Consider the following 25,208-nt stretch of genomic DNA (forward strand, 5'->3'; position numbering starts at 1 on the left):
CCATTCTCAGTGACAACGGACCGCAATTTGTATCGGACAAATGGGTTCGATTTATGAAGAGGAACGGGATCGAGGTGAAACACACAGCCGTCTATCATCCGGCATGCAACGGCCAGGTAGAAAGGTTCAACCGTGTGCTCATGGGCTCCATTCAGGCAGCCATATCACAAGGAAAGGACTGGGAAGCGGAAGTAATGAGCATGCTGTGGGCCTACCGGATCACTCCCTCAGTAGTGGGGTACAGTCCGTTCCAAGTGCTGAGAGGACGGCACCCCTTCACCCGGGACAACGTAGCATGGAGGGAGAAGACCATCACCAGCAAGTGGTCCCCAGCGGTGGTGCAGCACAATGTGGAGAAGGCTCAGAAGATCTACGCTGCACACTATGACAAGCGACGCAACACAAAGGAAACCGTGCTGGAAGAGGGAGAATGGGTCAGGGTCAAACTCCCTACCATACAAAAGAAAGGTGAAAGTAAGTTTAGCCGGCCCCTACAAGTTAAGGAAGTACGAGGAAGGGCGGCTCTTCTCAGCGACGGCAAGGTGTGGTCACAAGACCGCATGGCCAGAGTCAATAAAATAATAGTATGGCCCAAGTCTGAGGAGGATGAGAGACGAATGGACTTCCAGGAAGCAAGACCCCAATCGGGGCACAGCACAGAAGACCGGTGGGAAGGTGCAGGTGAGGACAATGAAGTGGATGTTCCTGATGCAGTGTCTACCGACAGAGATGGCACACCGGGGAACGCTGCGCAGAGAGAAGAGTCGAGAGAAGATGAGAGATCCCAAGGAGAGACAGAGGTGGAAGAGAACATGCCGGTAAGACACACCCGCAGTGGAAGGGCAGTTACTATGCCCTCTCGCTATAGAGACTTTGTAATGGATGGACACTAGACACAGGGTGCCACCCCCCGAGGTGCCCCACAGAGACAATAACTCACTGCCGGGGACACGCAACCTGTTGGGGGGGAATGTTATGTTGTTTATATTAAAGGGGGGAGATATGTGGTATGCGCTCTAGTCTATGAGCGTGTACGCGATGACGCGTCACGCCATAGACTGGAGCGGTAGGCGCGCGCATGCGCAGAGACACGAGGAGAAAGGCGCGAACGAGGGAAAACGGCAGTTGGCGACCGGAGCTGGAGAGAGATAGACGCTCGGTGCCCTAAGCTCAGATTACTTTGTATTGTTGAATAAATACCTGTTCATCACCATCACAGGCCTCAGTGTATACTTGTGGGGAGAGTAAGGAACATTACAGGCAGCATGGCAGGTGCAATGTGCGGTGCAAGATGGCAGTGGCCTCCTGACGAAAGCCCTGACAATTTTTTTTTTTTTTTTTTTTACAAATTAAGCCCTGCTGGTGGGTGGTCGAAAGGAGCAAGGTTAGGGACTTCGAAGGAAGGGTTGTAAGTACTGACCCTCTCCTTTATTCTTCTAACCGCAGACATGCCGGCAGCAGGGAAAGTGTGAGTTTTTAGTGAGTTTGAGAAAAAGGGTGGGTTTGGGTGAGTTTAGGGAAAGAGCGAGTTTAGTTGGATTTTAGGAGGTTATTTGGGTTTTTAGTTGAAGGCAGAAGGGCGAGCGTGCAAGATAAATTGCATTGGAAGATGCAGGAATGGCCGACCTGACTACGCCGGGTGCGTTAGATCAGACTTAGGTGCCAGCGTCCTCTGAGCAATGGCCGTTGTTTCGGTCTTATTTGCCCCAGCTTCACTCACAGCCCCGCCCCGCCCCCTGTAAACGTCATTATCACGATGCCGCCGTCGATTGGCTAGCGGGCTTTCTCTTTCCGGGTCCTTTCCCGCGAGCTTTGAAAGACCTTAGGAAACAGTGAAACTTGAGCTACGCGTGCGCGTTGACAGGACCCCGAAGAAATACAAACAGGGGATCCCAAAGCGGTGTGAAAGAGCGGCAGAGAAGTCAATAGAACCCCGTTTTGTGCGCTGACACTGCTAGTGTTGAAAATGCCGATCCGTGCCTTGTGCACCATCTGCTCGGACTACTTCGATAACGCGAAGGATGTGGCGGCGATTCACTGCGGGCACACCTTCCACCTTTGCTGGTAAGTGAGGGCGGGTATTTTCTAGCTTAAGAGGTGACTGAAACGGACATATTAATATGACCGGTGGTTACTTCCCTTTATTAAGGGTTACTTAGTAAAGGTGGGACCCTCACCCTTGATTACTGGCAACTGAGAGCACTTGGCAGGGCACCATTTTACCATTAGTGGTCAACATGTTTCTCGACATTGTTTTATAGTAGTGTCGTACCTTACGTCTGCAGTGGTAAATTTGCACCATTCACTAATCATGATTGTAAGGACTTTACTCGGATTGAGGAAACAATCAGTGATCACTGTGGTGGCGACTGTTGGTTACCACTGGCTTCGAAAGCTGTTAGCCTAAAAAGATAGGTGTTTTCGGGTTTCAGAATGAATAATTAGCATACAGATTATGCCACTGGAAACTACATCATGTAATCTATGTCTTTCTTATGTTATCAGCCACTGAGTAGGGATTCTCTGGTGAAGTTCTTGTATATTCTCTGGGCAGAAGTCTCTGATAGCATGCATTTTCTGATCCGTTGTTATGGTCTATTCCAGAGAAACTGTAAATTACCAGATGGGGAAATATGTGTGATTGAAATCTCTCTCAAATACCTCTAAAATCAAACCTCTCCTGGAAGAGTAGATCCATCAGCCCTTTGAGGTGAACCGCAAAATGAATTGTCTTCCAAATGCGTTGATGCCCCCCCCCCCCCCATGTTGTTGTCAATAATGTATGTATAAGCTATTTATAAAGTGCAAACCTAGCCAACAACCATCGGAGCATGTACAGGGCCAAAGACACATAAAGTCAATGAGTGATAGAAGAGGTACTTGGTTAGTGGACTATTATTTCATCATGATTTGGTTTTCTTTAAAGAGGTGTGTCTTTAAAGCTTTCCTAAATTGTAGCTGCGTTGTACATGTATTTTTGTTTCGGATCATGGGTGTATCGATGGAAAAGGCGTTTTCACTTGTATCTTTTTTAGGTCTCGGCTAGACAGCGCATTCGCTGTCTCAAAGAGATGTACTGTGTTTAATGTGTGGGCTTCAGTCCGCTCGTAGGCATACCATTTACTCGCCGCCATCGTTTGTCTCATAACTTTTGTACCCATTTGTCCATGGCATGCATGCGTCTTGCCTCTTCTTGTGTGTAGCCCTCCCCAGAGCATGGACCAAGTACTTGTGTCCATCCGCTGCTCCTTTTTAGGTTTCGCCTCGCCGTAAGCTGCGCAAGCAGACTTTCGCGCAAGGCGAAAACTTTTGTTTACTAGTATGGACAAAAGTCCCGTCTCTCTGTTCCATTGGCTAGCTCCATAAATGGAGGCTAGCCATTGGAAGAGAGAGGCGTCCGTCTTTCAGCGAGGCGATTGGTGGGCGTTCCCGGTGATTTTTCTCATCTTGCCCCTTTGACATCGCCATTGCGGCGGTGGGCGTTTTCGTTATTTTTTTTTGGCCGCCTTTTATTTTGTCATTTGCCCCGACCTCCGGTGAGTGCTTGCTGCTGTCCTGCCTTCCTCCGTCCCCCCTCCCGCTGTCCGTGAGCCCGTTAACCATCCCGCTGTCCGCCCCCCCTCCCGCTGTCCGTGAGCCCGTTCTTCCGCCCCCCCCCCCCCCTCCTCCCGCTGTCCGTGTAACAATTTTAACCCTGATTCGGCTCCGTGGACAGATGTTTTCTCAGTCTGATTTTCTTTTCCCATCTCTCTCTATATCCCCACGCCTCCTTTCTTCTGTGTTCCCATTCTACGGGTCACCCCCTTTCCCGTCCCCACTCCCGCTGTCCGTGCCTTTCCCGCCCCCTCCCGCTGTCCGTGCCTTTCCCGCCACCCTCCCGCTGTCCGTGCCTTTCCCGCCACCCTCCCGCTGTCCGTGCCTTTCCCGCCACCCTCCCGCTGTCCGTGCCTTTCCCGCCACCCTCCCGCTGTCCGTGCCTTTCCCGCCACCCTCCCGCTGTCCGTGCCTTTCCCGCCACCCTCCCGCTGTCCGTGCCTTTCCCGCCACCCTCCCGCTGTCCGTGCCTTTCCCGCCACCCTCCCGCTGTCCGTGCCTTTCCCGCCACCCTCCCGCTGTCCGTGCCTTTCCCGGCACCCTCCCGCTGTCCGTGCCTTTCCCGCCCCCCTCCCGCTGTCCGTGCCTTTCCCGCCCCCCTGCCGCTGTCCGTGCCTTTCCCGCCCCCCTGCCGCTGTCCGTGCCTTTCCTGCTGACTGCTAGGAGAGCCCTGCTGCTGCTGTGCCTGGCTTGTGCCGCCGCTCCGATTCGAGGTAAGAGCCAGCCTTTTGTTGTGGGCTAACATGTGGCCGGATCGCAGTACACCTGGGAGCCAGATGCGAGTGCCTGCTGGATTCTGTAAGACATAGAGAAAAACCGATATAGGGACACGGGCGCGGGCTATTACTGGGCGGAATCCTGGAGCTGATGCATATATATTATATATGGACCTCAACTCTACTAAACTGTTTCACGTCGCTTGAGGCACAGTGACACTCATGTTATCGACTTCAGGAAGATAAGAGGTCGAGTCAGTCTTGTCGGCGTTTGGAGATTTGATCATAAAAACAGATCCCTGACGAATCACACAACCCACCAGACTATCTTGCTGGCTTGAAAATGGACACAGGCTCTCTAGGCCACCCGTGGCGACACCTTGCGCAGACCCCACATTCTACACTTTGTGGCAAACATGACATTAAAGTCGTTGTCCGTCGCCTAAGGACTGGCAAAGAACTGCTGCCCGAGGAGGGATATACCGCTCATATGTACGAAACATACCTTTCCACGGCACCCCTACCTCCTTAACTGCATCACCCCTAAACTGCAGAGCAGAACCGTCCCAAACCGCTTACATCAAACGCCCCCCTCACATCACACGCCCCCCCATCACACGCCCCCCTCCCCTACGAGGCCACCGTACCTCACCCAGCCATGCGAGCGGACCAGCCTCTGGGCGAGGAGTGGTCATGAGGTGGCCAATTCTGAGGCCCTGACGGACGTGCCCCAGCTTACTACAGATATGATTTCTCATGCGATAAACACGTGACTGAAACTAATGTAGACTGCTTTGTTTTAACCTGGCCCTTATAGTAGAAAGTATTAGCTGCTAATTATGTAACAAATTTTAAAATGGTTTATACAATTATAAGATCACAATATATATATTTTTTTAATGGTTGTGTTTGGAACACCCTGTATAAAGCATTGATTGGATAGATTAATTAATGAACTTCCCCTTGCCATTATGAATATTAGGATGTAACAAGTATGAAATGTTTTTTTTTTATTGTTTTACTGTGTTGTCTTTTATGACTTGTGTCAAAATAAAGACTTATTGACTTGACTTGACTTGAACACGTGACTGGTGACTCTCTCCAGCGGTGTCCGTGTCATTACATATTTACTACTGTTATTCGGCTTCAAGTTTTGTTTTATGCTCTCCTTTCCCCAACTCCTCGTTTTTTCCTCCCTTATTTCCCAATGTAATATGTAACATTATAAACAGCTTTAGTTCTTTCGACATAGTTCAGTCGTCTTGTAGATTTCTTTATGCATCTGTTGTCTTTGTAACTCATTTTTACGAGACTGTATTCTTAATAAAGCTGCTTAGACCCTTCTTTTATGTCGAATGTATGTGAGTCGCTTCTCCAGCTTACGAATGTCATATCCATTCAACCCTCTGCATGTGTTCTCGTCAGTGCTTTACAATGTACAGGGTGGATTCTTCCGTATACATTTCCGTATTTTCCGCACAGAGGGCCTGAAAATCTATAGCATAAACAAACATTCATGGTGACGTATGGGCTGTCTACATGCACCCACAAGCTTTCTACAGAGTTGAACTTCACCAGTGAAGTCAAAAATCATTTTTTTCTGATTTACCTCAGAGCTTTATTCTTGTGGAAACGAGCCTTTCAGACCTGAACACATGAAAACATTCAACCCCCACCCCACCTTTTCACCCCACCCCACCTTCTCACCCCACACTCTGCCACCTCACCCCTACTCTGCCACCTCAGCCCCACTCTGCCACCTCACCCCACACAGTACAAAGTATAAGTAGAGGTATAATACTGCAATAAATGGAGGACACTCAAACACAAGAACACACTGGGAAGGCAGTGATAGCTCCCCCCCCAACATCGGTAAAACGGGCACTGTAGGGATGCAGACACCCTCACAGCTCTGGACCCTTTTATCAGGGCTGTCACCCACAGAATCAAGGTACCTGCAAGTACATACCCACTGCTGCTTCGGGGGTTGGAAAACACGGTTACTGCCTCGCCTCGATCAGATGTACCAACTACTTTACTAATGCAAAGAGCCAGCCTATAGGCAGTGTGAGTTCACCCTGCTACTGCACACGTTTAACCCCAGGAATCCTGGTGATGGGTAAAAACCAGTGTGTGAAGAAAAAAAAGAATAAACGCCGAGGCGTAATACATATCAGCAGCTGCACCTGAGTGTAATATAATGTTTATTTACATTGTTGGCGATCGAGGCGGAGCACCATGACCCACTTGTGGCTTCACATTCGCAAGATATGGCCTCTCCTCACACTCAACAATGATAATAGAGCATTACAATCTGCGGACAGTGTATGCATCTTGTCCCTTGTCATTGGGTGCAAAGTTAGAACTCCTTAGACTGACGTTGTTCTGTGAGACCTTTTCTCAGGCCCCAGAATCAGCCAGATGTTACTGCATCTGTTCTCACGTTGGTTTCTGCCCTTTACCAGCAAGCTGCTGTCTGAAGACATTATGTGGTTATCCCCAGGGCCACTGTGATGCTTGACTGCTACCTGGACGTTTTCTCATCAGTGCCGGGTAGAACGTTAGCCCCCCCCCCCCCCCCCCCCCCCCACCCGTTTTACATTATCCTAATGTTGATTAAAATGGTTAGTTTTGGTTATAATGTATTCTCATTAGCCAACCTCTGTGGTACGTTTTAAATCCTGAAATATACTGCCAATAAGCATGAATGACGTGATTACTACACCTTATAATCCCCATTGTGTTATGTAGCATTTCTATAGACTGATTTACACACTTTTGGTTCATTGTCTCTGTATAACATCTGATGTAAAGTGCTCCGACTCCCTGCACTGGTATGACTAGCGCTATAAAAAAATATATATATATATAAATATATGCTACTTACTTTTAGGCCAGGAGTTGGTAACTGCACTGTTGTCCTAGGTGTGCATAGCTTCATATTTTTCTCTGTCCCTGCTCAGTGTGCAGTGTGGCGCCAGGGGCGATTGGCTCTCCTTCCACACCCTACAGTGTTCCCCCTGGGCTGTGTATACGTATTTTGCTGTTTAGTGCATGTGTTGGGTGGTTGCACAATAGTGTAGAGATTAAATTATAGGCATTGTAAATGTTTGTAAAGCTTTTATTCGACAATTTGCCATAAAGCCAACACATATAAAATACATTTAGACATTCTTAAAAACAAAGTTACATCTTGTGGAAGAATACTGTGTAAACGAATATACAGTAAATGACAATGCCATTTATTTATCTGTTTTCAAAACCAACACATAAATACACATTTTGTCATTTACAATGCCAATAGCTCAAACTTTTCAAAAGGCGAAACCATTGCATTGTAAATGCTTGTTCTTTTTGTATTTTAAAACTCAACCCAAGCGGGGTTTCTAAAAGCTGTCTCCTCCCACCCAGCTTTAGTTCGTACTGCTCCTGTGTGTTTATTTTATTTTTTCTGTGTGTGTGTTCTTTCTTTAGCAATGGCGAGATTTCACTATACCCAACAAATGTAAAAGTATCAATGCTAATTTAACAATATCGGTCCTTCTGTTTGCAAAAAAAAATGCAATACGTGCATGGAGTTGCATAATGCATTTCAATTCAAACTTTTTTATAGTCTGGAGGGTTCCTCTAGTGTCTGAAAAAGGAATTTCCCACACAATATCCCATCAAATAAGTAACACCAGGCTCATTGTATTTATTAAGCAGGCGATAATACCATGGGCAAATCCTTCAGGTCAAACCTTGAGGCACTTATTCCAGCGAAACAGCTTTGAATTCTGGAATGGCTCAATCGTCATTGCAGTAACACTGAGTTCTGCCTGTTATGCCCCATTCCATACAGGCTGCTTGTAGTCTTGCAATAATGCTGGATCCTGGAATTGCATACAGCAAGATGTCAGTAAAATGTAGTTCTTTATTACCACACAATGATCACTGCTGAGTTCATTATAGTTGCGGAGTAGTGACGGTAAGGACCATCTGTGTTCTTGTGTACCATGAGTGTTTTGTTGCAGTAAGCATGCATGTGTTCATAGTCTGTTAAGTCATGGAATGTGCAGTCAGCGAGGGTAGGCACTGAGTGTCTAAGCAGCTTGCACGTGTGTGTGCGTGTGTTTGCGCCCACTTGAGTGTGTCAGTGCACGTTTGCTCAATACATTCATTGTGCAATGATTTTGTGTGCTCTGAGTGCGAGAGAGATGCCAGTGTATTGGAGCAGCGAATGTGGGCATGCAGTATCTGCAGTGAGTGAAAATACATTCAGCAAGTATACTTTCTGAGTGTTTGCGACATGCATGTTCTCTATCAATGAATGTCGTCTGTACAGTTATTGTGGCTTATTGTATGTATTTGTGTGTGTGTGTGCTAGAGAAAGAAAATGCCGCTAGTATATGCTTGCAGTGTGTGCGCCTGCAGTGCAATTTTGCGCAGTTATTATATGTGCTTTCACTGAAGGTGCAAACTGAGTACCTGTGAATTGTGCTTGTACCGGAGTACGGCAATACAGAAAGTGTCAGCGCAGTGATTGTGCCATGGCTTCCTGTGATGCGTGCGAGAGGTTATTGCAAGTTGTATTTGGGAATTGTGTGACTGCCTGTGCAGTGAGTGAATATGCAGTAACTGAGGATGTACAATAAGGACCAAAGTCTAAAAAAAGAAAGGCTGGCACTCACAAAAGTGTAGCTGAATTTCCCAATGTTGTAGATCCCTCCTCTCCAATCTGTAAAGGAGTGCCCGTTATGGGCTACCAGGTTAATCTGTTGCTTTTGTGTGCCTCCAACCACTCTCTAATAGTATTTTCTGGAGACGCCAGTGGTGGTGTCAACGCACCACCTGGAGTTAGCACTCTTGTGCGGGGCGGGTTCGGGAGTGAAGGGAGTACCTGAAGAGTTGGTGGCAAAAACACCATCACCACCAATGAAACTTCAGCAAAGCTTACACACAGGACCAAGGGGAGGAGATGGGCTATTTCAGATCGGAACATCACTTATCGAGGGGTGCAACATACACAGGATGGGGCATGATGTCACAGCACCCTGACCAATCCATCAGAAGTCTACTGACAAACAGCGTCATCAGAACTCCATAACACTGCCCAGGCTGTGACAGGCGCCTGGCTAGCATTAGTGCAGTTTATGCAGTGGCACAGAGGGCTTGCGGTGTGAGGTGCACTGGACTCCAGTTATGGCTTTCACTTAATACTCCGCTGAGGGGCATTTTCCATTAAGGTTTAAGGCATTCTGCAGCAGCCACCAAGGAACCTCGGTGGATTGAGGTTTAAGTTAATGGAATGTGCTCAAAGATTGCAGGATTGAAAATCAGCAAATCCACTCAACCTTTAATCTTTCCAGTGTTTTTCTTATGTCCCTCTGTACCAGGTGTCTCCAACATATTAAGTAATGAAAGCTACTTCTGATCAGTGAAAATCAATGTGAGCTATTGAAGGCTAAACAGCTTGTGCATTGTTACCAGACCCCCTGCCCAGCTTTACTGACTTAAAGCCTAATTTTTTTATTTTTATTTATTAATTGAATTTATTAAGCGCGACAGCTACCCATGAGGGTTTCCCGGCGCTAAGAGACAGATCGACCTCACTAGGCAGAAGATTTTAGAGATCGAAGAGCCAGGTCTCCACCGCTCTGCGAAATCGCATGTGACAGTTTTCCATCCGTAGGGCCAACGGAAGTGAATTCCAGTCTGGGTCCTAAGTTCGCAAAGGAGTTACCACCCATTCTGGTAAGTTTGAACTTAGGTACATTAAAGAGATGATGGGATGAGGAACGAAGAGAGCAAGCTGGAAGGTAGGGGCTGACAAGGGCCTGAAGGTAGAGGGGTGCTGATCCGATTTTGATCTTATGCATAAAGCTCAAAGCTTTAAACTTTATCCGGTTTTCAACACAAAGCCAATGCAGCTCTCTCAGGCGTTCTATAATGTGGTCACGTTTACGACAGCCACAGAGAAGCCGAGCTGCAGCATTTTGTACCAGCTGAAGGCGCCATGTGACGGCCTTTGAGGACCCCAGATAGAGCACGTTGCCGTAATCCAATCTGGAGGACACCAAGGCATTCACAACAGATCTCTGGGTGTTTTTGGGGAGCATCCAGAAGATTTTACGCAGCCATCGTAGAATGGTGAAACAGGTGGCTGTGACTCTGTTGACCTGATCTTTCATTGATAGTCCCCTATCAATAATTACTCCCAGGTTTCGCGCTTGTTCAGATGGAGTTGGAAGGGGACCCATGGTAGTGGGCCAGTGAGTCAGGTTCCAGAGATCAGGTTTGTTGCCAAGAATCAGGACCTCCGTCTTTCCGCCGTTTAACTTGAGTAAGTTGTTGTTCATCCATTCAGATATTTTGCTGAGTCCTGTTTGCAAAGGGGAAGGAGCCGTGGGATCAGTTTGAGAAAGTAAGAAAACAATTTGTGAATCGTCGGCATAAGAATAAAGGTTTAATCCAGAACATTGTGCAACATAAGCCAAAGGTGTGACATATAAATTAAAAAGAAGAGGGCTAAGAATAGACCCTTGGGGTACCCCATGGGGGGAGGGGTGGCTCTTAGAGGACGATGACTTAGAGAAAATTTGAAAAGTGCGGTCAGACAGGAAGGATGCGAGCCAGTCCAATGCTTTGTTGCCAATGCCAATGGCAGCGAGGGATTTGAGAAGGATACTGTGTAGCACAGTATCAAAAGCTGCGCTGAGATCGAGTAAGATCAGCGCAACTGTTTCTCCTCGATCCAAGAGCAGACGCAGATTGTCTGTAACGCCCAGCAGTGCCGTCTCCGTAGAGAAACCAGGGCGAAATCCCGATTGGGAAGGATGTAACAGGTTGTTGTCTGTTACAAATTTTGAAAGATGGGCATGAATGTGTCGTTCCAGGACTTTCGAGAATGCCGGTAGTAAGGAAATGGGACGATAATTGGCGGTAATTTTGGGATCCGCCAGTGGCTTCTTCAATAGCGGGGTGACCATGGCATGCTTCCAACAGCTAGGAACGGTAGCAGTTTCAAGTGAGTGGTTTAGCATCTTGCAGATGGTGGATAGATGCGAAGAGTTCAGAGATCGTAGAATCTGGGCGGGCAAAGGGTCCAGCGGGGATTCTGATTTGATTTTGCTCAATGTTTCTGAATGCCCATTGAACCGGTTAATATGGTTTGAACAAAATACTATGAGTAAGGACACTATGAAAGGGCTGCCATGTGTTTCAGTGAGAGGTCAGTCTTTGGGTATGTATGAACATGTTTGTGTATGAATAATAAGCACTAATAAGGGATTTTATAGAGCAGATTACGTGCAGTACTGGAGCGATAACCTGATTGGGTCTTATGCAAGAGATGAGTTGTAATTATGCAAATATATCTCATTATACAAGATCACATCAAGATCTTTAAGTCTTGATATACCTCATCAGGTAATAGTTTGTTTTTCAACCAGATTGGAGAACAAGCATTTGAAATGCAATAGGTCTCGGGATTATTTGAGTTAGAGCTAATGGCATTGTAAATGGCAATGTCTTTTAGCCATGTGTTATGGAGTGTATTCATGTAGTGTGTAGTGGAATTGTGTGGCGTGAAATTGTGTGGTGTGGAGTGTATTTGTGTAGTGAAATTATGTGGCATGGTAGAATGTTGTGGGTAGTAATTATATGGTATTGAGTTTACTGGAATTGTGTGGAGTGGGAGTGTGTTATTGAGTGTAATTATGTGTAATGGTATTTTGTGTTGTGGAATGGTATGTGGTGGAGTTTAATTATGTGGTGTGCTGTAGAATTTTGTGGCATGATGTGGAATTCTGTAGTGTGGATTAGATGTATGTATGTGGTGTGTTGTGTTATTGTGTTGTTAAGTTGAATTATGTAGATTGACGTCAAATTATGTGGAGTGGATTTGAAACAAGCCCTGTGGTGGTGCCTTAATCAGCTCTTCTTAAAGTGGATTCATTAATGAGCTGCAGTAGTGTGTCTCTGTCATCAAAGATTATACATGGCTCTTTGAAGATTCAGTGAGGCTGAACATAACCTGCAAATGAATGACCAATCATCACCGCGGTGGTATGTAGAGGCTCACACGGAGTGGGCACTGGGGAAGGCTACTGTAGGCATTGGCATTTGGCCACAAGGATCTCTTTACACTGTTCTACCTTCAGAGTGAACACTGCTCGGAGCCTCAATCTGCGAGGATTTCACACCGATTCCCCCATGTTAGACTTCAGAGCTGCGCCGTCAAAGCAAGAGTAGATGGTTGTGTACAAAGGGCATTTCTACTCTTATGAAAATGCTCTTCCTTTATTTTCAAGCTGAAACGTTTCATCTTTTCAGAAGAACGGCCTCTGATCACACTCCACCTTTCCACGTAGCCCCCACAACAACGTTCATAACGTGCTCGTAAACATTACAGAGACCAAGGCGTGTTTAACATTCAAACACCATATGTTTGTAAAACATAAACCTCTAATCGCAAATTGGAAATCATATTTGTAAAATGCTTGAAATTGGGAATGATAATATATGCATGGAGAAAGAAAACACCAGATTGCTCTCAACAGCACAATTCACATTAATGGTAAAATGTGAAGCATCCGTCGGCAGCGTTTGTTACGCATCTACCGAGTCCAGGCGGAAACCTGCGCGTCTCCTCTTCTCACAAAGGGCTCTGCAGCACAGTCCGTGACGGCTTCTTTGAAATGTGTCGCTGAAAGCGATCGCTATAGAAAAACAAGGCGGAGGATGGCAAATACCAAATTTATGTTGCATTGACTAGAGTACATAATACCACTCAGTACCACATAATTACACATCACATAATTACACTGTGTTCAATACAACATAAATACACTCCACATACCACTCAGCAGTACATAATTGCACTCCACATAATTACTCTCTAATTAATGCAACCTAAATACACTCCACCAAATACCAATCTGTGCCACATAAATACACAACACATAATTACACTGTACTCAATGCAACATAAATACACACCTTTCACTCCCTGTCACTTTCACAGGCTGTCAAGAACCAGCTTGCAAAATGCAATTATGAGGCCAGATCGAGCCGACAGGGTCCAAAAACATGGTGCTGCTTGGCTGCTTTAGACCTAAAGAAGATAAACATAAGTGATTCTCTTTAATAATAGCTTCAATCATCCATCACTCTCTGTGATATAACATGTACCAGGTTTTGAATTTGGCTTTCTGAAACCTGTAGTGAATATTTTTATATTTAATGTTCAATATTTTTTTTTTTTTTGAAAACACATTTTCATTGATAGATCCCATAGAAGAAAAAAGAAGTCGCAGACCCCTGTACCCCAGAGGTATCTGCAGGAAACCATAACGTAATCCATCATTTCGTTCATAATCAAGGCATCAGGATCAATGTACACAACTCAACTTTCCCCTTCCCAACTCCCATCCCCCCCACCATCCCAGACTTCAACTCACCCGGATCCCTCCCCCCCCCCCCTGCACGGTACTCAACCTGTCCTGTCCTATACACACACATAGTCCAGACCAAAGCGGACTCAAGCCTCAAGTTCAGGGTCTGGTTCCGCTGGTGGCTCCAACCAAATACCCCTATAGTCTTAATGTTCAATATTTGATAAATCACTAAACTGTCACCAAATAGGCACCATGCCTTTATTATTTTCCAACTGCCTAAAGAGCCCAGAAGAAACTATGCATTACTTCGTAAGTCCTATTTTATTATTGTGCCTTTTTTTTTTTTAACATATTAATACGTTTGAAAGCTGTGGAAATGTGCATGCATTAAGTTAAATGCTGCTTCCTGCCCCTTACTGAACAGCGTCGTATTCATTTTGCTGCCCAGTTGAAGATGGATAAGCCAAGTAAAGTGATTGAAGATGCATAACGGCTTAACGGGTCAATGGATATGATAGAGCGCGCAGGTCACCCGACTATAATTTTACCATACTCACCTGGGCCCATAAATCAATAACTTGATAACTTAACCAGGTAACCTTCGTTCTATTATCAGTCTATTTTATTTACTGAGTTTTTTACCATTGACTTACCAATCCTTGTCGCTGGTACCTGTAAACCTATTGGATCAGGGTGTTAGCATAATAGGAAAATAACATTTGCACTCCTATAATAACCACAGACTCGGGAAGTTTTACACTCTTTATCTAAATTTGTTAAAGGGTCATGATCCAAAGATTAAACGCCAAAAGACTCTCGATAATGAAAATCAGAACCAGAATATAACTATGCAAAAGATGTATTAAACTGATTTCGATCATTTTGTAATAAGGGAAGGTAAGAAAAAGGAACATGCTATATAATCAAATGATTTGAGCATTTATCGAAGGAAAGGGTAAGGAATAAAGGAACATGCTACATAAATCAAAACGATTTGAGCATTTATCGAAGGGAGGGTAAGAAAGGGAACACGTTAATCAAGATTTTCTAAAGATTTTAACCATAGGGCGGGTAAGAAAAGGGAACATATATATATAATCAAAGCTTCACGTTAGGGAGGGTAAGCGAAGGAATAAAATTATGATGGCAAACCTACACAGATTTATATTTACCTAAAATGGTGTGAAGACCAACCCTGGCCACGGGTCAGGTAAAGGACAGAAAACACCAAAAGTTGCAGTTGCCAGTAGACCAGCAGGTGCAGATCAGAATCAGGACAGGGAAAACCAGATTTGGATGAGGACAGGACCACCAAAGGTTAAGACCGGCACCCACAGTTCAGTTGCAACGCATTCGCTACTCCCTCTCTGCAGCTAACAGCCAGAACCCCGATTGGGTTATCGAATTCACTGACAAAGTGCTTCGCCAGCACCTCAGCTTCCCGGACCCCGATTGGGTCAGCGAATCTTCTGACGGAGTGCTTCGCAGCCCCTCTGCTCTCGATCACCTATTGAGTGCATTGGGTCAGTGACAGGTCAGCTATTTGGATAAGTCGGACAAATTAACTAACTAAACCTACCCTAGTTATACAGTTTTCCAGGTCAGTGTACCACCCCTCAATGTTGCATGTGTAAGAATCCCCAATTTTGATTGGACAAAAGAGGAGGAGAGGTCATCACACCATAGCAAAAGAAACTTTCTGCATCTCATATTCAAATTAATGTTCCTGCCCATCATTTTATTTTTCACATGACCTCTTTATTCCACCCGTCAATGAATGTTCTATTGGTAACTACATTGTAATAACTTTTGTACATTAGAGCTTTCTCCGACAGAGGTAAAGGGTCAGCTTCCCACGATTTTTGCAGTTCATTCTGATGTTGGCATGCCATAGCGTGTAGACTCGGGTGGATTTCAGAACTTGCGCAGTACAGTCTTCCAATATGGAGTTACATATCATCCCAGGCCCAAAGATTACGATACATGAAAGTAGAAAAGAAACAATTTTAGAACACAGAATGATTGTACTGTATACCACTTATTTCAACTCTATTACCATTACTTTATTTTTAACTATTGCGTTATGATTAAGCAATACGAACAGCTTAGCAAAAGAAGCAGTGCAAGCTTCATGCATGTGGTTACACAAAGAAGCCATTTTAATTCTAGTGCGCAGAAGAGAGAAATTCTATGTCAGGACCGGAGGCTTCAGATTATGCTATATCTTCCTTCGCTTTATTAACATAAAGACTCCACAGCAGCTTAGGAAAATATATAATAATAACAAAAAATGCTTTAAACATAAAGCATTGACGGAATGTTCAACAAATCAAACAACAACTCCCAAGAGTCTCTTTGTATAATGATAGTCCATAGTCCTTCCACTCTGTCCATCACCACTATAAAACCGGACTTCCCATCTTCTTCCTCCTCTTTCTTCGCTGCTCCCGCAGCCAGATAAGTGCTTTTCATGTTTTTTCCATTTTTCGATATTACTGATTGTATTGTGTACGATCGTTGGGGGACTCATTGCATGGTTTATTCCCTTACAGAGTCCCCGGTCGCGGGAACGTTCTTCGTTCCTACGCGATCTTTATTTCCCAATTGTGTGCGGTGCGTACGTAGACCGCCAGGGGGCGGCCTGTCGTCTCGCCGACCCTTTGGCGCGCCTCCGCAGTGCCAGGAGCCGTGCCGTGGAGTCTGCTTGCGCAGGAGCCAGCCCTCGCGTACCCCTCTGACACCTGGTGCCCCGGGTCTGTAATTCCTGCTATTGACGCCCCGTTGGGGTCTGTATTGCGGCTCTGACCGCGTGAACCACCTTCGGGTGTCCTTTGTGCACCTCTTATTCAAAGTGTGGCTTAGCGCGCTTGAGGGGTGCGAAGACCCGGTCCCGGCGAGGAGGGTCTGCGCGCTTGGGGGTTGGTGCAGCCCACCTGACACGTCAGTTGGCCAAAAACGTGATCGCAGCCGGTTGGCCTGCCCATATTCGAGTTCTATCTCGACTGCCGCCCTTCAGGGTGCCCCGAATTTGTCCTTGGTTCCAAGATGGAAGGGGAATACGAGGAAGAACCCTACCCCTATCTGCAGGACGACGAGTTCTACCAGGCAGTGGACAATTCCATCTACCGCTGCGTAACGGAGGTGGTAGGCCCCATGGAAGACCGCCTTTCCGCCCGCATCGTGGAAGAGTGCGCGAAGCTGGCATCGGCGCATGTGCCTCCGACCCCCGATCTCCCGGGGACGTCCGGCGGGTTGCCACCCGCCCCGAAGAGGCCTTGTAAGGAAGGGCCGTCATCGGAGGCCCAAGGTGTGGACAGGGGCGCGTTTGAGCGTCTTCGGGACGCCTTCCTGGCTAAGGCGACGGCGGTGCCCCCTGCGCCCTTGGTGGACCCTAGTGCTTCGGGGGACGTGTCTACGGCCCCCGCCTCTCCAGTGTACGACTCTCCGGACACGGATGACGACGGGGAGTCGACCCGATCTTGGCTTCCGGCGTCCTCTGCCAAGGAGATGCCCCGAGATGAGTCGGGCATGCTGGATCCGGCCGAGATCGTCCACCCCCGCTCCGCGGCCTGGACACCGGGGGAGACGGTGGCGAAATTTGTCGCGGGCAGGCTGCGCAAGCCCCTGGAAAAGGAAGCGAGGGGTTGCCTGCGTGGGGAGTGCCCTCGGCCAACTTTGGAGGGGAAGTGGCCATGACCCCGGAATTGGATCCCAAGATGGCCACCTTCCTGGCGAAATTTATGAAGGACCCCAGGAAAGGGATTGATCGGTCCTGGCGGGCCTGCCAGGACAAATTGTTAGATGCGGTTGGGCCCGCCACGAAGATCCTCGATATGGCGGAGGAGGCTAAGGCAAATGGCACCGCCATTTCCCCGGAGGTGCTCTCGAATTGGGCCCAGAGAGTGATTGTGTTCTTGGGCAACGCCAACTGTGCCCTGTCTACGGAGAGGCGGCGTTCGCTCCTAATCAAATTGGACCCAAAATTGGGGGACCTGGCCTCGTCGGAGGCGGGTGCTGTGGCCCAGGGAGGCCTCTTCGGCGAACCCTTCATCAGGGAACTGGGCAAGTTCGTAAACACGTTCACGTCGCTGGATAAGGCCCAGTCCAGCATTAAGAGGGTGTTTCACCAGCGTTTCTCCGGAGGGGCCGGTTGCGGTAGGGGCCGCGCGATCGGCCGTGGCCAGCAGACCAATAAAGGACAAGGCTCCGGAAGAGGTCAATACCAGACCTCTGCCAACTATACCAACTTCTACCCCACCAGAGGGCAGCGCTTCGGCGGCAGAGGGTTCAAGAAGAACTCCGGACAAGGAAATGCCCCCGGTAAGTGTACTTTGTTTGGATCAAGTTCCTATTGGGGGGCGGCTGGCAAGCTTTTACGAGGAGTGGGAATTGCTCACTGCCGACGCTTGGGTTTTACAAACTGTACGAGGGTTCCATATAGAATTTTACGACCAGCCCACGCAAGCGAGGCCCCCGCGCCCAATGGTCTTTTCGGAGTCCGACGTGCGGTTGATAGACGGGGAGATCTCGGACTTGCTGCGCAAGGGGACCATCCGTCTATCAATGCGCCACCCGTACGGGTTCCTCAGCAACGTCTTTTTAGTGGACAAGACGGATGGGGGCAAGAGACCTGTGATCAATCTCAAGGAATTCAATGGGTGGTTGGTCTATCGTCATTTCAAAATGGAGGGTATCCACCTCCTTCGAGACGTACTCCTCCCTCGGGATTGGATGGTGAGACTGGATCTCAAGGACGCCTACTTGGTCGTCCCCATCCACCCCCCTCATCGTCGTTTCCTACAGTTCCTGTGGGACGACAAGGTGTTCGAATTCACCGCTCTGCCGTTCGGTCTTTCTTCCGCCCGTGGTGCTTCACGAAGGTTCTCCACCCGGTAGTGGAGTTTCTCAGAAGTCAGGGGGTCCGTATGCTAGTATACTTGGACGACATCCTCCTCATGGGGCAGTGCCCGGAGGTGTTGGCGGGCCAGCTGCGACAAGCTGTCGGCCTGCTCCAGAGACTGGGGTTTGTGGTCAACGGCTCCAAGTCGGTTTTGGTTCCCACTCAGAAGATCACCTTTTTAGGTTTCGTGGTGGACTCGGTGCAGGCGGTCTTGAGCCTGCCGGGTCGGAAGGTCGCAAAAATACGACACCTGCTTCGGCAGACGATCGCGAGGGATCGTACGTCCCTGCGCCATATCGCCAAGGTGGTGGGTCTTCTCTCGTCCTCCATCCAGGCGATTTTCCCAAGCCCACTGCACTACAGGGCTCTCCAACGTCTGAAGGCGCAGCATCTGCGCCGTGGGATGAGTTACGATCAGTGGGTCCCCCTCACGGACGAAGTGAAGGAGGAAATGTCATGGTGGCTGTCTCACATGGAGGCATGGAATGGTCGGGCGATCTTCGGTTCGGCTCCGGACCTGATCATAGAGTCCGACGCCAGCAGGTCGGGCTGGGGCGCCCGGTGCGGGGATTTTTCCACCGGCGGCGCCTGGTCTTCAGAAGAACAACAATTGCATATCAATTGTTTGGAGCTCCTGGCGGGCTCCTTCGCAGTTCGTTGTTGGACCAAAGATTCGGTCAAGGCCTGTGTCCTGTTACGGATGGACAATATTTCGGCGGTTCGTTATGTGAACCATCTAGGGGGTCCTCGTTCCCGCGCCGTGGCGGACTTGGCGAAGGACTTCTGGGATTATTGCCTGTCTCGTCACATTGCGGTGACGGCGGAGTATCTGCCGGGTCAGTGCAACCAGGTGGCGGATTGGCACTCCAGACATCTCAGGGACGCCAGCCAGTGGAAATTGGATCCGGAGGTTTTCCGGTGGCTGCACACCCTCTGGGGTCCCTTCTCGGTGGATCTCTTTGCGTCCCGTCTCGACCACCAGCTGCCGCGTTTTTTCAGCTGGAGGCCGGACCCTCTAGCGGAGGCCACGGACGCTTTTCTGCAGGATTGGAGTCGGGAACAACCGTTTGCGTTTCCCCCGTTCTCCATGATAATGCGAGCGGCGGCCCAAATACGCCGCCAGGGATTGGAGCTGGTGTTGGTTACGCCACTCTGGAGGTCTCAAGTGTGGTTTCCAGTTCTTCTGGAACTTTCTTGGGATTTTCCAATCCTACTCCCCCTGTTTCCTCTGCTCCTGACAAATCCGGATCAGGAACCTCACCCCCTCGTCACGCAGAACTCTCTCCGCCTCGTGGCGTGGAGGCTCTCAGGAGACGCTGGTCGCTCCCAGGCCTTTCGGGGTCGGCTGAGCACTTGCTCTCCAAAGCATGGGCCGATAGTACGACGAAGCGTTACAGATCCGCTTGGCTTAAGTGGATGCGTTGGTGTTTACGAAGGGATTTGGATCCCTTGGTCGCAGGCCTCGTTCCCGTGCTGAATTTCCTGGCACATTTAGCCGACAAGGGCTTGGCATATCGAACGATCAATGCTATTCGATCGGCGATTTCGGCGGGCCACGACAACATCGATGGCCACCCAGTAGGGGAACATCCTTTTGTTTGCCGGCTTCTGCGGGCTATCCGCCTCGCGTTGCCTCCTGAACCCAGGTACTCCGTTCTTTGGGACGTCAATTTGGTTCTGAATTTGTTCTTGTCTTGGCCGGCCAATCCCTATCTGTCTCTTAAGGAGCTATCGGCGAAGTTAGCCATGTTGTTATGTTTGATTTCTTGTAGGCGCGTCTCTGATGTGCGCGCGCTGGATGTCTCTGCTCGCATTTTTTCCCCGGATGGGGTTACTTTTACCGTGGGCCGACGCACTAAAACGTCGTCGCGGTCCATTTCATATCCAGCTTTTCTTGACACTCCTAAGTTGTGTGTTGTGCAATGCCTCAAAGCATATGAGGACCTGACCTTGGAGTTACGCCCTCCGGGCGAACGTCAGTTGTTGATTGCCCTGCGGAAGCCACACAAAGCTGTCTCCTCGCCCACTATTGCTCGGTGGGTGCGGTGGGTCATGCAAGAAGCGGGCATCAATACTTCTCTCTTTGAAGCACACTCGGCCAGGGGGGCCATGGCCTCTAAGGCATTCTCGGTGGGCGCTCGTTTGGAGGACCTGATGCGAGCGGCAGATTGGTCCTCGGATTCCACCTTTAAGAGGTTTTATTTTAAGCCGGTGGTGGATTTGGCCCAGTTGGTGGTAAGTAAGCTTTGAACTAGCATAATCTGAAGCCTCCGGTCCTGACATAGAATCGAAATTTGCCTAGCTTACGTAACGGTAAGTTTCAATTCTATTAAGGACACGGAGGCGAGGATTATCCCACCCAGGCTACAGTGGTGTCTCTACCCACCCGTATGGCAGTAAGTAAAGCGTTTTCCTTTACATTGTCGGTACTGTATTAGTCACTGAATGCTCCTCGCCTTATTGTCGCATTCCTGGACCACCTCGCTGATGCTGTTTCTTTTTCGACAGGCAACGAAGGTGCTAAACAGGACCAATGAGGCTCAAGCGTGATCTGCACGAAGAAAGAGGAGGAAGAAGATGGGAAGTCCGGTTTTATAGTGGTGATGGACAGAGTGGAAGGACTATGGACTATCATTATACAAAGAGACTCTTGGGAGTTGTTGTTTGATTTGTTGAACATTCCGTCAATGCTTTATGTTTAAAGCATTTTTTGTTATTATTATATCTTTTCCTAAGCTGCTGTGGAGTCTTTATGTTAATAAAGCGAAGGAAGATATAGCATAATCCTCGCCTCCGTGTCCTTAATAGAATTGAAACTTACCGTTACGTAAGCTAGGCAAATTTCGATTCCCCCCAAGCGAAAGATATGTCATGTCACCTGATTATGACAGACACATGCGTAATAGAAATCCCACGTAGCAGCAGCCATTTTAATGGAAGCAAGTTATCGTTAGTAAAACACATATGCAAGCTTCATCTGGATACCCCGTGTTTATGTAAAATGCGAAATTAATAGAACAAACAGGTTGTAACAACAGGGCTGAATCCAAGCAAGTCGCGTTAAATGATATTTTATATCATCACTAATTAATGAAATGGATGCCAACTTTTCACAATTCATCCAACTCAATCTCTTAAAACTTTGTATTTTGTTTCTTTTCATTATTGTTGTGGACATTTTTCATTTTCTTGTATATTTTCCCATTCATCTCTTCTAATTCAAGCTCATCAATATTTCTTTTTACTCCTCGCCTATTTATGGAGTATGTCTTTTTATGCTTTCGACATTTGCAACAGATTAATATTCCTAAAACTAGTAAGCCTATTCCCACCATTGGGATCAGTATTCTACCTACAAAACGTTTTCCTACATTAGAAAGCCAACTACCTATAGAGGAGTGACCATCAGTAAGTCTCTTCCATGCACTATCAACCTCCAGTGGTTTAAGCTCTTTTTCCAAATTAGTAATATTTCTTACATACCTCTTAATTTGAACACTTGTCAGGTATGTAAGTGCAACAATGTTGCGCTTTCAACACTCTGCAGACTCCGCCCTCTTTTGCTAATAATGTATCAAGAGCAAGTCGATTTTGTAAAACCATTGATCTGATCGCAACCAATTCGGTATTGACCATCAAGAACCCTCCAGAAGTGTCAGTTGATAACCGATCCTCTACTGTTGACAATTTGCAGATTCTGTGTATATTCAGAGCCCCTCCCCCTGTAGGTATCAATGCACTAAATATATCACCTACTATTTCACCAAAACGAGCTCTTTTTACTACGTATTAATCCATTAGTTTCTTCATTGTTTCCAGTGATGTTGTCTACATGATATATTTTTGGGAAGACTATTCCAAAATAACAGCTCCCGTACCAATGGTCTGGCAATTTGTAATAAGCCTTGTTTCCGCATATAAAATAAATTCCAGGAAACACAGGTTCAGTTCCATCTTTGAAACCCAACCCCCAATTACCCTATAATTGTGTTCACATTCACTGGAATCAATGAATATATTGTTATAATAACTAGTTCTTTCCCTATGGAGGCAGAGTTTCCCTTTCTTTTCGAAATCCATCAACATAGCAGCATGGGTTTTGCCATTTGAGGTGTACCCTATATTTTCAGCCCAATTAGGAATTTTATGATTTTTAGGTCTCGCTATTCGATGCGCATGCGCATCGAGCTTGCGAGACTATAGGGCTTTAAACAAAGCTTACCTAACTGTGGCGATTTGGTGCTGTGCCCGTGGCTTTTAGGTCAATGCGCAAGCGCATTGACCTAAAATGCGCGTGCACAGCACCAAATCGCCAGCCATCTGTTCCCCAGCTTGGATCTCCTGGCTGCTCCTCCCCTAATTATCCGCACATCAAAGGCTGCTCCCGCCCCCTGCTTCACACTTCAAACGAATGCTACCGAGAACATTTCCCGCCCGGCCCCTTTTAATTTCATTTCGCAAGCAGTTCCCCCTCCTCCCTCTCCTCCCTCTCCTGACTTTCTCCTGCCTGCCACACCAATCCAAACTGAGGCGCTGCTGCTCCAGTCCCTGTATTACTCCCACTCATCTATGATTAGGAATAAAAGACTGTCGGTTAAAAACAGTTTCAAGATAAAAATGGTTTCCCATTACTTTTGCAGAATGTTCTGCATTTCCTTAACCGCCTCCAACTCTCCGACTTTCACATGCACATACCACTTTGCTGATACTGACCGAGACATGCGCTTTATAAGCAGGAAATAGAATTCTACAGGAAACAATACTACCGAAGACCATTCGAGGGTGTGAGCTCAATGCCACCGTCGAGTACGTACAATTATTATACTTAAAGTTCAGTCAACTACCCTTGATGCACGGACAACCTTTGAAGAAAGTGAAAAGCATGTACCCTCAACCCCTCACCCTCACTCACCCTCAACCCCTCACCCTCACCCTCACTCACCCTCACTCACCCTCAACCCCAACCCCTCACCCTCAACCCCTCACCCACCCTCACCCTCACTCACCCTCAACCCCTCACCCTCAACCCCTCACCCTCAACCCCTCACCCTCAACCCCTCACCCTCAACCCCTCACCCCCTCACCCTCACTCACCCTCAACCCCTCACCCTCACTCACCCTCAACCCCTCACCCTCACTCACCCTCAACCCCTCACCCTCACCCACTCACACTCACCCTCACTCACCCTCACTCACCCTCACTCACCCTCACTCACCCTCACTCACCCTCAACCCCTCATCCTCACTCACCCTCACCCTCACTCACCCTCACCCTCACTCACCCTCAACCCCTCACCCTCAACCCCTCACCCTCAACCCCTCACCCTCACTCACCCTCACTCACCCTCACTCACCCTCAACCCCTCACCCTCACTCACCCTCAACCCCTCACCCTCACCCACCCTCACCCTCACTCACCTTCACCCTCACCCTCAACCCCTCACCCTCAACCCCTCACCCTCAACCCCTCACCCACCCTCAACCCCTCACCCTCACTCACCCTCACCCACCCTCACTCACCCTCACTCACCCTCACTCACCCTCACTCACCCTCACCCACCCTCACCCACCCTCACTCACCCTCAACCCCTCACCCTCACTCACCCTCAACCCTCACCCTCACTCACCCTCAACCCCTCACCCTCAACCCCTCACTCACCCTCACTCTCACTCATCCTCACTCACCCTCAACCCCTCACCCTCACTCACCCTCAACCCCTCACCCTCACTCACCCTCAACCCCTCACCCTCAACCCCTCACTCACCCTCACTCTCACTCATCCTCACTCACCCTCAACCCCTCACCCTCACTCACCCTCAACCCCTCACCCTCACTCACCCTCAACCCCTCACCCTCAACCCCTCACCCTCACTCACCCTCAACCCCTAACCCTCACACACCCTCACCCTCACTCACCCTCACTCACTCACCCTCACTCACCCTCACTCACCCTCACTCACCCTCACTCACCCTCACTCACCCTCACTCACCCTCACTCACCCTCACCCTCACTCACCCTCAACCCCTCACCCTCAACCCCTCACCCTCACTCACCCTCACCCTCACCCTCACTCACCCTCACTCACCCTCACCCTCACCCTCACTCACCCTCACTCACCCTCAACCCCTCACCCTCACTCACCTTTCACTCACCCTCACCCTCACTCACCCTCACCCTCACACCCTCACTCACCCTCACCCTCACTCACCCTCACTCACCCTCACTCACCCTCACTCACCCTCACTCACCCTCACTCACCCTCACTCACCCTCACTCACCCTCACTCACCCTCACTCACCCTCACTCACCCTCACTCACCCTCACTCACTCACCCTCACTCACCCTCACTCACCCTCACTCACTCACCCTCACTCACCCTCACTCACCCTCACTCACCCTCACTCACCCTCACTCACCCTCACCCCCTCACCCTCACTCACCCTCACTCACCCTCACCCTCAACCCCTAACCCTCACTCACCCTCAACCCCTCACCCTCACTCACCCTCAACCCCTCACCCACCCTCACCCTCACTCACCCTCAACCCCTCACCCTCACTCACCCTCAACCCCTAACCCTCACTCACCCTCAACCCCTAACCCTCACTCAACCTCAACCC

The 25,208-nt window shown here is 48.4% G+C and overlaps 1 protein-coding gene across 1 annotated transcript in view; it reads left to right on the forward strand.

Annotated features, from left to right (window-relative positions):
* The first annotated feature begins 1,831 nt into the window (after window positions 1-1,831).
* The window catches only part of TRAIP (TRAF interacting protein), a 241,531-nt gene continuing 218,154 nt past the window's right edge, over window positions 1,832-25,208 (forward strand). The window contains exon 1 of the mRNA XM_086936803.1: window positions 1,832-2,064. Coding sequence (XP_086792929.1) covers window positions 1,967-2,064 — 98 coding nt within the window. The 5' untranslated portion in view covers window positions 1,832-1,966. The remainder of the gene's footprint in view (window positions 2,065-25,208) is intronic.

This window comes from Lissotriton vulgaris, chromosome 9 (genome assembly GCF_964263255.1).
Source record: "Lissotriton vulgaris chromosome 9, aLisVul1.2, whole genome shotgun sequence".
Taxonomy (NCBI): Eukaryota; Metazoa; Chordata; class Amphibia; order Caudata; family Salamandridae; genus Lissotriton; species Lissotriton vulgaris.